This window comes from Ornithodoros turicata, chromosome 5 (genome assembly GCF_037126465.1).
Source record: "Ornithodoros turicata isolate Travis chromosome 5, ASM3712646v1, whole genome shotgun sequence".
In the NCBI taxonomy this organism is placed as follows: Eukaryota; Metazoa; Arthropoda; class Arachnida; order Ixodida; family Argasidae; genus Ornithodoros; species Ornithodoros turicata.
The window spans coordinates 49,372,983-49,389,490 of NC_088205.1; the positions used below are offsets into that span (position 1 = coordinate 49,372,983).

At 45.5% G+C, this 16,508-nt stretch overlaps 1 protein-coding gene across 1 annotated transcript; it reads left to right on the forward strand.

Annotated features, from left to right (window-relative positions):
• The first annotated feature begins 1,866 nt into the window (after positions 1–1,866).
• On the forward strand, positions 1,867–3,692 carry LOC135396008 (uncharacterized). The gene is made up of 6 exons (XM_064627080.1): positions 1,867–2,246; positions 2,596–2,692; positions 2,759–2,844; positions 2,995–3,074; positions 3,177–3,316; positions 3,437–3,692. Exons 1-5 carry the CDS (start codon positions 2,142–2,144, stop codon positions 3,262–3,264), a joined length of 456 nt encoding a protein of 151 aa, XP_064483150.1. The 5' UTR covers positions 1,867–2,141; the 3' UTR covers positions 3,265–3,316; positions 3,437–3,692.
• Positions 3,693–16,508: the final 12,816 nt, after the last annotated feature.

The following is a 16,508-nucleotide window of genomic DNA, read 5'->3' on the forward strand; positions in this document are numbered from 1 at the left end:
ACCGAACATAAGCTATGTCTCACTACTGATGCCGTTCCAACATGAAGATCAGCCGGCATGAACTGTGCACCGAAACCTGACCGAACATAAGCTATGTCTCACTACTGATGCCGTTCCAACATGAAGATACCCCGGCATGAATTGTGCACCGAAACCTGACCGAACATAAGCTATGTCTCACTACTGATGCCGTTCCAACATGAAGATACCCCGGCATGAATTGTGCACCGAAACCTGACCGAACATAAGCTATGTCTCACTACTGATGCCGTTCCAACATGAAGATACCCCGGCATGAATTGTGCACCGAAACCTGACCGAACATAAGCTATGTCTCACTACTGATGCCGTTCCAACATGAAGATACCCCGGCATGAATTGTGCACCGAAACCTGACCGAACATAAGCTATGTCTCACTACTGATGCCGTTCCAACATGAAGATACCCCGGCATGAATTGTGCACCGAAACCTGACCGAACATAAGCTATGTCTCACTACTGATGCCGTTCCAACATGAAGATCAGCCAGCATGAATTGTGCACCGAAACCTGACCGAACATAAGCTATGTCTCACTACTGATGCCGTTCCAACATGAAGATACCCCGGCATGAATTGTGCACCGAAACCTGACCGAACATAAGCTATGTCTCACTACTGATGCCGTTCCAACATGAAGATACCCCGGCATGAATTGTGCACCGAAACCTGACCGAACATAAGCTATGTCTCACTACTGATGCCGTTCCAACATGAAGATCAGCCGGCATGAATTGTGCACCGAAACCTGACCGAACATAAGCTATGTCTCACTACTGATGCCGTTCCAACATGAAGATACCCCGGCATGAATTGTGCACCGAAACCTGACCGAACATAAGCTATGTCTCACTACTGATGCCGTTCCAACATGAAGATACCCCGGCATGAATTGTGCACCGAAACCTGACCGAACATAAGCTATGTCTCACTACTGATGCCGTTCCAACATGAAGATCAGCCGGCATGAATTGTGCACCGAAACCTGACCGAACATAAGCTATGTCTCACTACTGATGCCGTTCCAACATGAAGATACCCCGGCATGAATTGTGCACCGAAACCTGACCGAACATAAGCTATGTCTCACTACTGATGCCGTTCCAACATGAAGATACCCCGGCATGAATTGTGCACCGAAACCTGACCGAACATAAGCTATGTCTCACTACTGATGCCGTTCCAACATGAAGATCAGCCGGCATGAATTGTGCACCAAAACCTGACCGAACATAAGCTATGTCTCGCTACTGATGCCGTTCCAACATGAAGATAGATACATATCGTCGAAATGTTCGTCACTATGATACACACTATAGGCGCGTTCCCAAGCACGCGATTTGCGGGGCGTCGCGACAGCGACTTTTTTTTTTTTCTGTTCCGCGCAGGCAGAAGCAACAACAGGTTTCTCACAACCGTACGGTTTGGTTGTCAACATCGCTTCAGGTTCCTCTCGCATATGAATCGTTGAACGAAAGCCGAGACATGGAAAAATTGTCGCTCTCGCAAATCGCGCGCTTGGGAACACGCCTTTAGAGTGCATCATCATGACGAACGTTATTGCGCTGCACGGCTACGCAGCGTTCAACAAATGTTGCACAAATCAAACATCAACAAAACATTTCATTAGCTGCCCGCTGCCACTTAGCTGCAAGTGGCCCGAAATATCGAAGTGTCTTCTTTGTTTGAATCTATTCACTGTGTTATTATCCGCTGTTTAGGCATGTGTATTATTAATAATATGATTAAACAACAGAACTGGAGTGTGCAATTTTATTCGGCGTTGTTTGCATATTTGTAGTTACAGGTTCAGGTTGCGCCGTTCCTCTCCTTTAGTCGAGGCAAACTGCTAGGGCTATCGAAGCCAATCCAAGCCGCAAGCGAAGTGTAGGGTATTGTTTGCTTTGGTCGCCGCACGTGGTTTTGAATTGAGTGTTCATGTTGTGTGGTGTCCTGTATTTCACACGTTTCATTCACACAATTTTCTATTTGCGTAACTACGTGCAACATGCACATTTTGGTGAAGTGGCCAGGCGTGAATATGCTGGACGTTTATCCCGTCGACAGCCTGCAAGATATCGAATTAGGTTTAAGTATTTCGTATGTCCCGGCCGTCCCGGCAAACGTGGACATCGCTAAGGGGAAGACATTCCTCATACGGTGCAGCAAGAATGCAGAGCCCTCTGAAGCCTTCTTCGTTGCTGCGGGTAAGTCCAGCGTGTACAGAGAAATATGCTTTGTTTTTCCAAAGCGCGAGATGCCAGACGTTTCCGCAACCAATTACACCTACGCCTCGAAGGGCGTATGGCAATTGCAGTCTCCCTGTTTCTGCCCAGTATTTGTTACGCTGTCTAAATCAACCGCAGACGTGGAATGGCGTGATTTAGCGCTACCAATTTAGACTTACCTACGGTTACCTATAGTAAAAAGACATTAATCGGTTCTGCATTATTGGTCCTGTTGTAGAACCAGACTCAGAACATCAATTTCTCATGTTTGATTGCTTGTTCATTGATTTGCTGCTGCCACAAGCCTAACTACTTGATATTCCACTAGGCCTCAGGGTGCACACTGTACACATTGTGCAGAGCACAATCGGTGCATGCAAATGCCCGCCTGACAAAGAAGCTTCGCAAAGCCAAAGAGAAGTGTGGTAAGCTGATATATATATATATTTTACATATGTTGTGACAAGCATGTAGCAGCTAATTATTTTCAGTCATGACCAACATGGTGGATCAAATGGAAAATGTAATCCAGACTGCCTCCAGCCAGAACGCTGCTGCTGTTACAGCAGCTCCAATGGTAATGTTTGTCTCACCTGTGGAACTCGGATTTTGATATTTTATTTGTGTTTGGTTAGTGCGTATGAGTCGTAAGAGCGTGCTTGGAAGATATATCATTTGAAGTTAACAGTTTGCAGGATAATACGTGTAATACTTCTTTTCTATGCAGCTGGACATCGGCTTAGGTGTTTGCATGGACGCTGGTGTTCTGCACAGAATAGAGAGAAACAGCAAAGGGGATAGGACAAGGTACGACTGCGTAAGCATAGCTATCGCTCTTGCCCAATATGCCCATTTTTCTCTTTTGCAAGCTTCATTGTTCCATTTCTTAACACACTCTTTAATTTGCAGGCTGGCCCGTGCCCTCATTTGGGCAGTGTTTTCTCCTGAGGAGATGATTGGGCGAACTTCATATGGGATACCATGCAACGCCCACTAAGGTGCTGCTCTGAAACCTGCAGTGGATGAGACACGGCATGAAGCAGTTCTGGGTAAGGACCCCTTTCTGTCTTCATTACTGCAGGTCCATTGGCTTTTGATTTGGCCAAACTCTGGCTTTGTCTACATGAAGTAGCTAGTTACTGCTTAATCAGTTAATTGTACTCCTGCAGTGTCAACCTCGTGATTTGGCTTGCTGGAACCATCACATTCATGTGGCACACTTTTGCAATGCCATTGGCAGCAACAACCATGTTCTAAGAGTTGGAGCTGGACTGCCAGAAGTAGACCAAGATGGTAATCTGCACTTCTTTTGCACCATACAGATGCAAGAAAACAACAAGTCTGCGAGAGATCAAGGAGAGCGTTGTGTCCATGCTTTCGAAAATGAAATAATCACCCGTAATAAATTATGTGTATTATCAGTAACAGATGGCTTCTTTGTCGTGAATACCAGGGGTACTGGGTGCTATTTGGGGAGCCAACGAGGTACATTTGGGCATTATGTCAAAAGAAAATCAAATTAATGGCAAATAGGTGTCAAAAGAAAGACCAATTGAAGTCATAAAAGTGTCAATTGAATGGCAATTGCAAAAGTTCAAAAGAGATTCTTTTGACAAAAGTCAAAAGGAAGTCTGTCCCAAATAACCAAATGAAGTCAAAAGAAGTTCCAAACGTTTTTCCAAATAAATTCAAAAGCAATTCTATTGAATTTCAATTGCCTCTTTTGACTTTTTTCAATTGGAATTCTAAAGCATGCCCAAAAAATTTTTTGCAAGGGTAAAAGAGCACACAAGGGACGTTGCCAGGGCTACTAGTGCTTAGCTTAACTAACCAAGACCGAATTAATCTACCATTGCTGTCCTAAGGGACATATATTTTGATGGTGCAGTAACCTTTGCACATGACTAGCGATTGGGCCCTGGAAAGTTCTTAGAATCCTGCTTTATCAGGCGTGATGCTTCAGCCTGTAATACAAACCGTGGCCCCTTATCGGATGTGTATGATGCCCTCTTAGATAGGCTGATGTGCTCGTCTTTGGTCTTTGTTGTACTGATGATGTCACCCGGATAGGCGACAAAACGTTTACGCTCTGTTTTTAAACGTTGTGTTGAGCGGTGTTTGCAGTAAAGGACGCTACATTATGAGGTCGTCACCCGGCTTTTGGAATATATTTTCAAATAAAGTTTTACAAGGCTCAATACATTGCAGGAATCATTCTCATTGCCTATCATTTTGGGGGTGCCATTCTTGCAGTCACATGAAGCACTGAAGGGCCAATTTAAAAAGTAAAGGCAGTCTGATTTATGTTCTTGCCGACATTGCACAGCATATGCACGAGGTAGCTCCATTTCAGAAGCCTGAGAACACTCAACGCAATTAGTGTGCTAGCATCAGATATGGTGTACAGCATTACATATTTGCTTTTGCTAGGGCAACTAAGAAGGGTGGATAGAAAGGCAGTTACAACCTGTTTCCACAAAAGACATTCAGATTCATTAGCAATTTCCTCCAAGAGAGCCAAGGCTTTTTCCAGATTACAAGAACATGGGTACCTGGTTATAGATAACAAGAATTCATCTACCAGAGGTCAGTGTTTCACACACCCTGCTTTCCATCAACACTATTAAAAGGTGTGACCCCCAAACCTGCACGAAATTCCTGGAGAGTCTTTACTGGACACTGTTGCTGTCCCTCTCACCAGGTGCTCTCTATGAACCTGATTCACAGTTCTGGATGCACTGCCTGAGCTAACTTCAGCATGCTTTCCCAACACGAATGGTAACTGCTATGAGGAGTGTTGTACTTACTGAAAGCAACATGAAATGCTGTACCTTGACAGGTAATGTTGATATCCTTCTTAAGACCGTAGAGAGATGTTCCTTGCTCCCTTTATTCCAAATTGTACTATCGGACGCAAGCCCACTTGCCACCAAGCCAATGAGTTGTGCCTCACAGTCAGTGCAATCAAGGGAATCTATCACTGAGGCTCAGAAAAGCTGTCTTCCATCGGGATCTGATCCAGGACCGAGCCGTGAGTAGCCCCGTGAAAGCACTAGGGTTTCTTCGAATTTTAGATGTGCCAGCTTTTGTTTTCTACCCCGTCCTTCTTTTTATGTAGTAGCTGATTACTTTAGCCTTGTACTGCTTTGGGGATTGAAGATGTGGAGATGATGTAAGAGGTGGAACTAGGCTTTAGGCAAAATGAGGCAAATCTTCTGAGAATGATAACGAAAGGAAAGTTAGGTAGCAGGTGAGCTGGTGGTGACGACCCATGACTTGAAAACCCGAGACGAGGTAGGGACGATAACAGACAAACACAAACACGGTCTCTGAGACCGTGTTTGTCTGTTATCGTCCCTACCTTGTCTCGGGTTTTCAAGTCATGGATCTTCTGAGAATGTTTATGTATAATTCACCCAAAGAGAGGATAGGTGTTACATCTTTTTCCGGTTTTGATATTTATTTATTTATGAATATATCTCAAAGGCCCTTGCAGGCATTACATGAGGGGGGACATCAACATGGGTCACTTAACAAATACGGAAGTTACAAGGAACATACATATTCGGAAGACATACTCTGTTTTTCGTTCGCTCATCAGTCTTGCTCAAGAAATTGTTCACTGCAGCAATGGTACACAATGTCACGAAAGGAGTGCTCATCTATCGTTCCGCAAGACTCATTAAAAAGGACTAGTGTTGTGTTTCAACACAACATATTGAACTCATGAACCATGCATCATCCTGAGAGCTATAAATCATCACAAATACAGATGCTGAATTATTTTAAATGCGATAGACGAGCTGTGCGAAGAGGTACCTCCAGTTAGGATCTTGGGTACTTGAAGCCTGTGGCATTTTCTGTGGGAAAGGCTTGCCAGACCCTCTTCACTGCACAGGCTGGGATGACCATGCTCTTGTTTTTCCCAAGCTTGTGCCATACTCACCTTGCGAACTGGCGATACGCAGTGTATCTGCATCGTCTACACAGATGTACATAAAATATAGTTTAGGCAAATAGGTAACCGGTTACAGTACAGTGTGTGTGCAGTGTCATTCCTACATGTACCTGAGAGCAACTGCAGTTTACCTGCCCACACCCTGTACATTACTACACATGCTGTGTTCTTTTAGAAACCAACATTGTTTTACTTTTCACTGAATCGACAATCAAGAACACTCAATATCGCTAAAAACCTACGCCAAAACCTCAGGACACAGCACACTGACAATTACAAACTATTGGTTTTCTCCAGTTCAGAGTTGCGTACTGTACAGTCTTTTTACGTGCTGCGCCCTGTACTGGAGTTTTTAACGACTTTAATGCAGGACCAAACCAGTTTTGGGCCCCCAAATTTTAACATCGTTCGACAAGGACACATGAGACTTACTTGTGAACATAGTCACTCATAGGTTCGCGCTGCCCCCGGAGTTCAATATGCGACCTGCTTCAGGACAGTCATATTGAAGCATAGAAGTTGGAAATCTTCGTGGGTTGTAATGCACTCATACTGCAGTCATTCGGCAGTGTTTTCGAGCTCCTGGCAGCACAAGCATTCGATCTCCTTCGGCATTATGACACACCAGCCACACCGGCACCATGAACAGCAAGTGCGCATTAAATATCAGAACACGAAACTTCAGAGAACGTTTACGTGTTCGATCACAGTGTGCGTTAAAAAGCTCATCGCTTACCTGAAGACAGGCGACTCATGCTGTTTGCTTCATCTGTGACCGATGTTCGTAGAGCTCTAACTTCGTCTCGCATTCGCGGCATCGGCGACGTTTCGAAAGCCTACCGAGCTGTTCAGCACGCAGAATTTTCTTCTCGATCGCAGAAATGTCAGAAAGAAGTACCGGGCTCGAAGTCTCCGCATTTCTTCCTTCGACGTCCATATTGAAGATCGCTTTCCGGACGGATGCCGCCGCTCTCACAAACTCACTAACAACAGAACTTCCGGTCCGGGCGCCCAATGAAACGTGGGCCTCGTGCTTTCGTCACGCACACGGAAATTGGAGGATGTCCACTACAAAGAGGCTAGATTTCGGCCCCGATTGCCCGAGTTGAGGAGGAAAAGCGAAGCCGGTTTTCAGCTCGCCGTTTGGCAAACTTTGCCGCCGCGCACAGCCAAAATATTTCGCGTGTGGCTTGGAGGCATATTATACCTCCGTAATAGAGGCAAACAAAAGATTAGTCGAACTTCTGGTCAGAGTCCCTTTAACGATATTACAAAGCATATTCCAGTGCAGATTCGCCTTTTTGTCGATGATTGTTTAATCTTTACTGATATTAAGTCAATATAGGACCAACTACTTTTGAATGATTGCCTTGCCAGAATCAACGACTGGTACAAGCCTTGGCAAATGGAATTGAACTTTAAAAAGTGTTGATATATGCACGTTACGCGAAGAAAAACAGTGCAAACTTTCCAGTATTCCATTGACGGTTATAATTTGTTGCATGTAAAGTCTTGTAAGTATCTTGGTGTCACCTTGACTGATGATCTCAAGTGGAATATGCATATTGACAACATTGTAAGAAAGGCGACAGGTAAATTATATTATTTGAGGCGCCATCTCAGACTTGCCATAGTCAATACGAGATTAAGGGCATACAAAGCATATGTGCTGTCTGCATTGGAGTACGCGTGTGTAATATGGGACCCTTACACGGTATCAAATGCGTCCAAATTAGAAGCTGTCCAGAGGAAAGCTCTGAGATTTATTTTCAATAAGTATAGGAGGACAGACTCAGTCAGTGAATTGTATGCTACAGCCCGTTTGAACAAATTGGCCTCGCGTCGCTTGAAGCACCGTTTGAAATTTTTGTATATGGCTGTTCATGGGCGATTAAAAATAGACTCTTCGCGATACCTGCAGCCTTTCGCAGGAAGGTGTACACGCCAATCACGATCACGAACGTTGAAGCCTTTGAATGCTAAAAATGATTGTTTTAAGTATTCTTTGTTTTTTCAAGAACAATCGTTGAGTGGAATGCGTTGTCTGAAACAGTGCTGAATAGTTCATCTGTAGAATAGTTTTCTACAACTTTATCATTGATGTGTCCTGATGCTGCTCTTGCTTGATTCTGTGCACACCCCTACTTAGGCTCATGAAAGTGGGCCAGTAGTACGTGAAACAAAAAAAATAAAACTTGCGGAAGCAAAACAAAAACAAGTGTATCGGGTGATGCTATCGGAACTGCCCTTATGTTGAGTTGCATTTTCTGTTTCCTTTTAATCTTTTGCCAGGACGCAAGAGGCGATAGTGTGCTCTTTCGCCCTCTCACACTGGGGGTGAAGGAAAGACGCGTCTCCGAAGATGCGCAATGAGCAAAATAAAGAAAAAATGGGTTTTGCGGACGATCTATCGAACGGATTTTTGTTCTGAAAACGGCTACGGTATCAGGTGACCGAAGGGACCACATGTTCTCATTGGGACAACTTTGTAGCTTTTATAATTAAAAAGATACATGCAGCAGTACTGCTGAAGCAACATCCGGTGCTACAGAATTTACTGGCGATTTAGCCGTAAATGCGAGAGAAATGCGCTAGCAGCGCCTTTTCCGGTCGATGCTTGACTTCCGGGTATCCACTTCCCGTCTAAACCCCACTTTCGGTTGTCCACTTCTGGTCCAAATCCGACTTCCGGTTGTCCACTCCCGTGTATACTTGACTTCCGGTTCTCCACTTCCGCTCGAACCTGACTTCCGGTTGTCCACCTCCGGTCTATATTTGAGTTCCGGTTCGACACTGTCAATTACTACATGCAAGTCAATTTAATTAACCTTTAATTAGCCTCAATTACTTTCAATTACACTGTAATTACCCATTAATTACCCAAGGTAGCCGCAGGTTACATGAGTTTTTCAACCGAGTCCTACGAAACGGAAGCAGCGGACGGTCGAAAACGTCTCAAACCGACCGCAGTTCCGACACCAGTGTTTCTCATTGCGACGTCTAACGATGCGAACACCAGTGCGCACGAGGTATGTATCTACCGGTACACAGGAATAATACATATATAGATATAGTTCATTTCAAATTCAGATTGATTTTTGTGATGCCTACGCTACGTAGTGTACAAACGGAACATCCCCCTTCCCCCCTTATCGAACAGGGAAGCCCTGAGCTCTCGCAGGAGAATGTAAGTATGAGATAAATTGTGTGCGAGATACTGACCGTATTCTTCATTTATATCAGCGACACAGGCTTCCATCGTGGCTGACCAGCAAGTGGAAATCGGAAGTAAAAGCATGCAAACGGATGATTTACCGTCAATACCCCTCAACCTTTCTCCAGTGATGATTTCAACACCTATTGTCCATACACCCTCATGCTCACAGGTGGGACAAGCCCTTGTTTTGTTAAAAATTTTAACTTCTGCATTCCTTGCAGGTGCATGATATGACAATATCTTCACCACTGGTGGAATCAGCTGATGTGTCATTCCAGGAATCTGAAGACAACAGTTTTGAATGGTACATAGCCTGATGATAAAAGTTCGCAGATACTAAATACTCTTCTAATTTGTAGTGTTGTGCCCTCTGCTCCATCAGACCAGAATCAGTACGTCAAGTTCAGAGCTCCACTATTAGAGCTGTTCGAGAAATGCAGGACTTACGGTGCATCGCACAAAGTAGGCTCAGATGTTCGCGGCACACTTCTCATCGCAAAAGCTGAATGAATGTGAGCACAATTTAGCTTGGAAAAGCAAGCCAGAAGTGAATAAGATGGCTGCAGGGAACATCTTGCTGTCTGGCGCAATCCTTTTCAGCGGGGCCAGTGCAGCCAAGGTGTGTATTCATAGCCTGTTATGTTTGCACATATTCAAATGACGCCTTGTAGTATTTGCTGTTGACCAGGTTCTCTGGTTACTCGAGTCGATTAATATTCAAGTGATCTCACCTACAACACCTACCAGAAAGGTTGCAGACTCCCTCTCCCGACACAGGTAGGATTATCAGAACTCACGGCCGTGTTGCAGAGCATAGAGTGGAAACCAACAGGCAAAAATGGGAAAAGTCTAGCACTCGCAAGTGAATAAGATAAGTATTTAAAGAGATCGAAACATTCACATAATTTATCTTATTAAAACACAAGCTTGCGGACGGAGTCCGAACTCAATCAGGTGCGATACATTTAACACTTGGTACAGATATTTACTGTGCATTTTATTGACACATAGAATTAAAATACACATGGACATTTATATACAGGTCGAGGACCCAGGGGGAAAAATACTGATGTACATCACAGGAATAGGACAAAAAAGGTGGTAAGGACAAAATACAAATTCTAGTTAGAAGGGATCGAGGGCGCGAAAAAAAATACAGAAGGAGGCACACAAGCTTTGCGTACTCGAATTTTCTGTTACAAAGATTCTATCTGCAAGAATGACGTAAAAGGTACATGTCGTAAAAGGTAAAAAGAACTAGCTTGTAGTTACATATAATAACCAATTGCAATATGAAACTGCCATGCTTGGAAATGCTCATAGGCCATGTAGCCCACAAGAGGATCTTGTAACAGATGGTTAAGAAAAAGCTTGAAGCTGGGGTAGCATATTTTCAACCTTGAAGCATATTTGTAAACACATTTACTGGTGTAGTTCCAGTTCTGAGGGAAATACAGAGCTTCTGCTTAGCATGTGGAGAAGTATGAGCTGACATATACAAAAGAGCTGTCATTCAGGAGACAGTGTATACTAACTTCGAAATAATGTGTCTCGGTTTGGCCCGGCACGCAATCTATCAACGGCACACGCGGCTATCAACATCCATGACAGCCATGAGGGACCATGTTTTGATATAAAGAGTATAGGGAAGACATTTAGCCGTGACTATATTATCTTTTCTTGGCAGAGGATGTGGAACATCTCCTGAGTGAAACACCGACAACTTGCAGAGATGTGAGCTACAGTGAAATAGCAGCGGTCTGCAAAAGCCCCGAGCCCGCACCAATGGCTGCAATTTAACTGGGTATGAGGGAAAACATGGGAAATTTATAATGAGAAATTGAGAAAGGGTTACCAAGATGGATGTGCACAGAAAAGGTCTAAAATTTTTCTTCACATGCTTGCGGAGTCAATGATAGGGCTGCCTCTGCAGAGAAGCATGTGTTGAAGACATTGGCATGTCCCCACCTGAGGCTCTTCTTATACTGATGAAGAAGTGATGAACTCATGTGATGTCTGATAGGCAAGATGATAGCCTATGCTCTTGTGTAGACTGAGACGACAAGTGAGTCTGGAGGGAAGGTATAAGCTTTTAAATAGCCGGCTAGGTAGAATGGTGAAGGTGAACTGGAGGAATGTTTTGATTCTCGCGCTGGGTAGCGCTGATGTAAACCGTGCGCTTGCGGATTGTGGCTGACGATGCGACTGCTACACTCTCTTAGAGCCTATGGACTGGAACGTGTTTGTAGCAAACACCTGTGCACTGAGAAGAAAAAAAAAAAGCATGCATACATTGCGTTATTGGTTGATGGGAGGTGAAGCACTTGCAAATTGATATGGACACAATACGGGATGTTCTCCTTGGGAACAGGTCCACTCGTCACCGGAAGACTCGTCACAGGATAACTGGTCACACCGGCCCTCTGGTACGAGGTGCTTTTGTGACCGGAACACTTGTCAAGGGGGGCGGTTCGTCACCGGAACACTGGTTGCAAGGTTGACTCCGTTCCAAAGGGAATGCGTTTCACCGTGTTTTACCAAAGGGGTTAGTCCAGTGCCCGACTCGCACTTCCGCGAACCCGGATTCCGAAGACCGCTGACCGTACAAATTACACTTCTTTGCTAAGGGCACGGAGAGCATGGAAGTGACGAAAACTCAGCGTGGAGCTTCGTTACTGGGGCGCGGACAAAAGTTGAGAGACTGACCAATGTTAGGTCAGGAGAGCCTTTTACGTATTTCACACGTTGGGGAGTGGGTCAGTTCATGTAGAATATGCACCCGTCGATACTGACGAAGGTTAGGTCAGGAGAGCCTTTTACGTATTTCACACGTTGGGGAGTGGGTAAGTTCATGTAGAAGATGCACCCGTCGAGAGTGACCAAGGTTAGGTGAAAAGAGCCTTTTACTATTTCACACGTTGGGGAGTGGGTCAGTTCATGTAGAATATGCACCCGTCGAGACTGACGAAGGTTAGGTCAGAAAGCCTTTCACGTATTTCACACGTTGGGGAGTGGGTAAGTTCATGTAGAAGATGCACCCGTCGAGAGTGACCAAGGTTAGGTCAAATGAGCCTTTTACTGCTTCACACGTTGGAGAGTGGGTCAGTTCATGTAGAATATTGTGACGACGACAACGGTGACTCATGTCGCGCGACTCATGTCACGCGCATTCGCATTCTGTTATTAAATCATTGCCATCGTCACGCTGTGCTGCCCGTATCATTTGGTGGAGGTGCGGGCTCCATTGCCCCCCTCAAACAGCCTCTACAAGAACACCTACAGGACGTGACCGGCGACTCCTTCGTGTGCTGTTGCTCCGCCTCTGGCCCCAACGCTGCTGTGATGGTCGTCGACGCTCCAGCCCGCCCAGAGGACGCGACAGACCAGACGACGACAACGGACCTGACCAGACGATCCGCAGCCGCGTAGATGAACGATGTCCAGGACAGCAGCATGGCGAGGCAAGCTTGGCAAGGCATGGCAAGCCGACCGGAGGCACGGGGCTACTGCGGGCAGCACAGCGTAACCTCACCTTTCGTCCACTGACATCCACATCCGCGACCTAACATCTTCGCTCATCAATGACCATCGTGCCCCGGGGAGGGGGGTATTGTGACGACGACAACAATGACTCATGTCGCGCGACTCATGTCACGCGCATTGGCATTCTGTCATTAAATCATTGCCATCGTCATGCTGTGCTGCCCGTATCAATATGCACCCGTCGAGACTGACGAAGGTTAGGTCAGGAGAGCCTTCTACGTATTTCACACGTTGGAGAGTGGGTCAGTTCATGTAGAATATGCACCCGTCGAGACTGACCAAGGTTAGGTCAGGAGAGCCTTTTACGTATTTCACATGTTGGGGAGTACGGTGCGGTGAGCAGGTGGCAGGTTCACTGTGACGATTATTCCCGCGTGACGGCAGTTCCTCGTACGAGATGTCCTGTGACGAGTTGGCCTCCTTTGACGAGTTCACCTATGACCAGTTGGCCTGTGACGACCGGGCTTGTGACGAGTTCCCGTAAACCCGTTCTCCTTCCTTCCTTGTTTGTTTACTGCTATCACTCATATGTTCATTCATAAACACAGTGATCAATAAAGCAACACTTGATGTCTGTAGAATATATTTTACTGTGTAGTGTCTGTCTGGTTACTCCCGAAGGGTATGGCAGACCTCTATTGTACATGAGAGGGATACAGTTGTGATCAAGCAGTGTTCACTACCAAACCATCCAGTGTACCTCTGTCAAGATGGCAGGCATTCAATGCTGCCCACAAGCACCTGGAATAAAAGTGAAAGCTTCGCCTCAGGGAAAGGGTACAAACATACACAATGACAGACAGCACCTACTGCATCACACATCAAAAAGGCAAAAACCTTTGTACGCTTCAGAAGGAAAGTTTTCCCTTATGGCATGTACAGCACATGCTTTGAGGAATTTTCTGCAGTGCTTTCCTAATGGTCCCCAGAGCCACCTGGTAAACTGTATGTAGGCGACGTACGGAAACTTCCTGCATGTACTATGGGCAGCGTAAAATTATGATGATATGTAACTTTACATATAACGGAAACTGGAGGCACACGGGAGTGAACTTACCTGTTCACTTCGCTGTTCCTGGTAAGGGCGTAGTCGTTTTCTCTCACGTACACTCTTAATAATGAACTTCACCGCATAGCATGACCCTAGCCAACCACAATGTCGAATGATATCGTTGTCTTCCCTGATTTGCTGAAAATGGGAGGCGTACGCCTTTTTTGTGACAATTATGAACAGCATAAGTGTCACAAAATAGGCTCCGCCCCACGTTTTCAACAAATCAGGTACGAGAACGTTGTCATTTCGTATGATGGTTGGCTAGGAGCGTGCTATGCGGTGAAACTCATTTTTAAGAGTGTAGCAGTAGGACACCTGGAGCACCTCAGTGTCCAGACACAGTATTTCAAAGCACTGATTTCTTGTAATGCAACCGCTGCGCTGCTTCAGTAACGCCTCATTTCGCGGCAACAAAGGCATTCCTCTGACGTCGACATCGACACGCATTTCACCCATAACTTAAAAACTCGAGACTAGGGGACAAAAAAAAAACGACAAACACAGACAAGGTCTCAAACACAGTCTGTGTTTGTCGTTTTTCTGTCCCCTAGTCTCGGGTTTTTAAGTTATGGATCTATACCACCAGCTCGCTTGCTACCTCTTTACCCCACGCATTTCACGGCACATCGGCATCATTTCATCGGCACGCAGCTGTCGGATGACCTCGTTTTTGATAAAGAGAGCTCTGATTCCCGCTCTCACCGCGCGTGTTTGTTCGGTGACTAAGGCTTGTAACCTTTCCGCCCCTGGACTAGCGTGACAACGTAACCTCCTTCCTTCGCAGCTTTGCGCTCAAACTACGAGCCGTCAAAAAAGAGGCAGAGCCAAGGGCCCAGTTTCGGCGAATTTATTTCGGCAATTGCCGTTGCATCACGAGTGGGATTATGCGCTATACTGAGTAAAATGACCAAAGGGAACCCATTTCCGCAAAGAAAACGTTAGGCTGCCTTGGGAAATTTCGGAGTTCAATTCAAAAAATTAACTTTGCGGCAATTGAAATGAAATAAAAATGTTACCAATATGTGGCAAAAGTTATTGGCAGAAAAAGATCCCTTGACCGCATGTCTCTCCGGGGCCTACGCTTTTTACAATGAATTTCTATCATGGTTGGTGGACCACCCTGTATAACTGCATTAATTGCGATGACACTGTAGACAGCTACTGCAAAAATTACGGAAGATTCGCGGTGTCCTCCGGCGAAGCTTCGAAAGACCCAGGGTCCGCGCGCTTCCGACGCTCAGTTGGACATGTTGCTCAACTACATGGAGCAGCACCAATTCTTGGCAAGACCTTGTTCTGAGCACGTTTCGCTGCTCACCAGGGACCAGAAGCGTGTCCTATGGAAGCAGCACACTCTAAAAAATGAACTTACCACATAGCACGCACTTAGCCAACCATAATATCGAATGATATCGTTATCTGCCCTGATTTGTTCAGGACGGGAGGCGTACGCCTCCTGTTTTCAACAAATCAGGGCAGATAACGATATCATTCGAGATTATGGTTGGCTAGGAGCGTGCTATGCGGTGAAGTTCATTTCTAAGAGTACATGTAAACGCAGTGAACGCTGCCGGGTCAGCGCAGAAAAGCAAAGCAAAGTGGCAGCAGCTCTGGGGAAGATTGCGGAGAGCGAAATAATATAATAACAATAATAATAATAATAATAATCTTTATTAACGTGCCCAAGAACAGCCAAAGCCTTGGTATTGGCGCACGTAATAAAATAATAATAAGCGGCGAAAATTCGTTAGGACGGCAAAGGTACAGGCGGAGTCCTACCCTCGGCATCTGTAGCGGACGTCGAATAGCGAACTTTATCGGCTGTCGGCCGTGGTGCCGTTGACGGGACCGGGGTGCCTGTGCTCGGGCTCCCACAAAGGGCATGCATGAATGCACGATGTCCACTAATATGTTGCTTAATGACACTCATTTGTAAATCTGTGTTCGGAAATGCTAAGTGTTGACGATTCCCAAAGTTTCAGTTGCCGCAGAGAGACGCTGTGGGCGAAATGGAATTAACAACTGAGCAGTTCACAGACTCGAACATTGTCGGTGGCCCTGTCGCAGACAAGAATGTTTATGCGACATACTCTAACAGAAGTTCACCGCGTAACACCACGCTGCTAACCAACTATCGTCTCAAATGACATCTTTCGATCCCTTGATCTTTTGAAAATGGAAAAACGGGCCTTTCCGTGACACTTATGCAGCTATGTTAATTGTCACAAAAAAGTGTACACTCCGCTTTCTCCTCAAATCAGAAGAGGGGACTGCATTATGCGACACAATGATTGGCGTAGAGAGTGCTATGTGGTGAAGTTGTCTTGAGAGTGCATAATATATTTGGTAAAAGCAGAACTTTGCCTCACAACAAGGTGTTTGCCAATCGCAGCGCCGAATGACACGGCTATGGCTTCTGATTTGAGGAGAGAGCGTGCACCTTTTAGTGGAAATTACCACTTATCGAAA

Bases quoted from the DNA above. Each gene is read 5' to 3' on its own strand.
- LOC135396008 (XM_064627080.1), top strand. From the start codon at position 2,142: ATGTCCCGGCCGTCCCGGCAAACGTGGACATCGCTAAGGGGAAGACAT. The intron at 2,845-2,994 runs GTAATGTTTGTC...TTTTCTATGCAG, and splicing joins CTGTTACAGCAGCTCCAATG to CTGGACATCGGCTTAGGTGT. The intron at 3,075-3,176 runs GTACGACTGCGT...TTTAATTTGCAG, and splicing joins AGCAAAGGGGATAGGACAAG to GCTGGCCCGTGCCCTCATTT.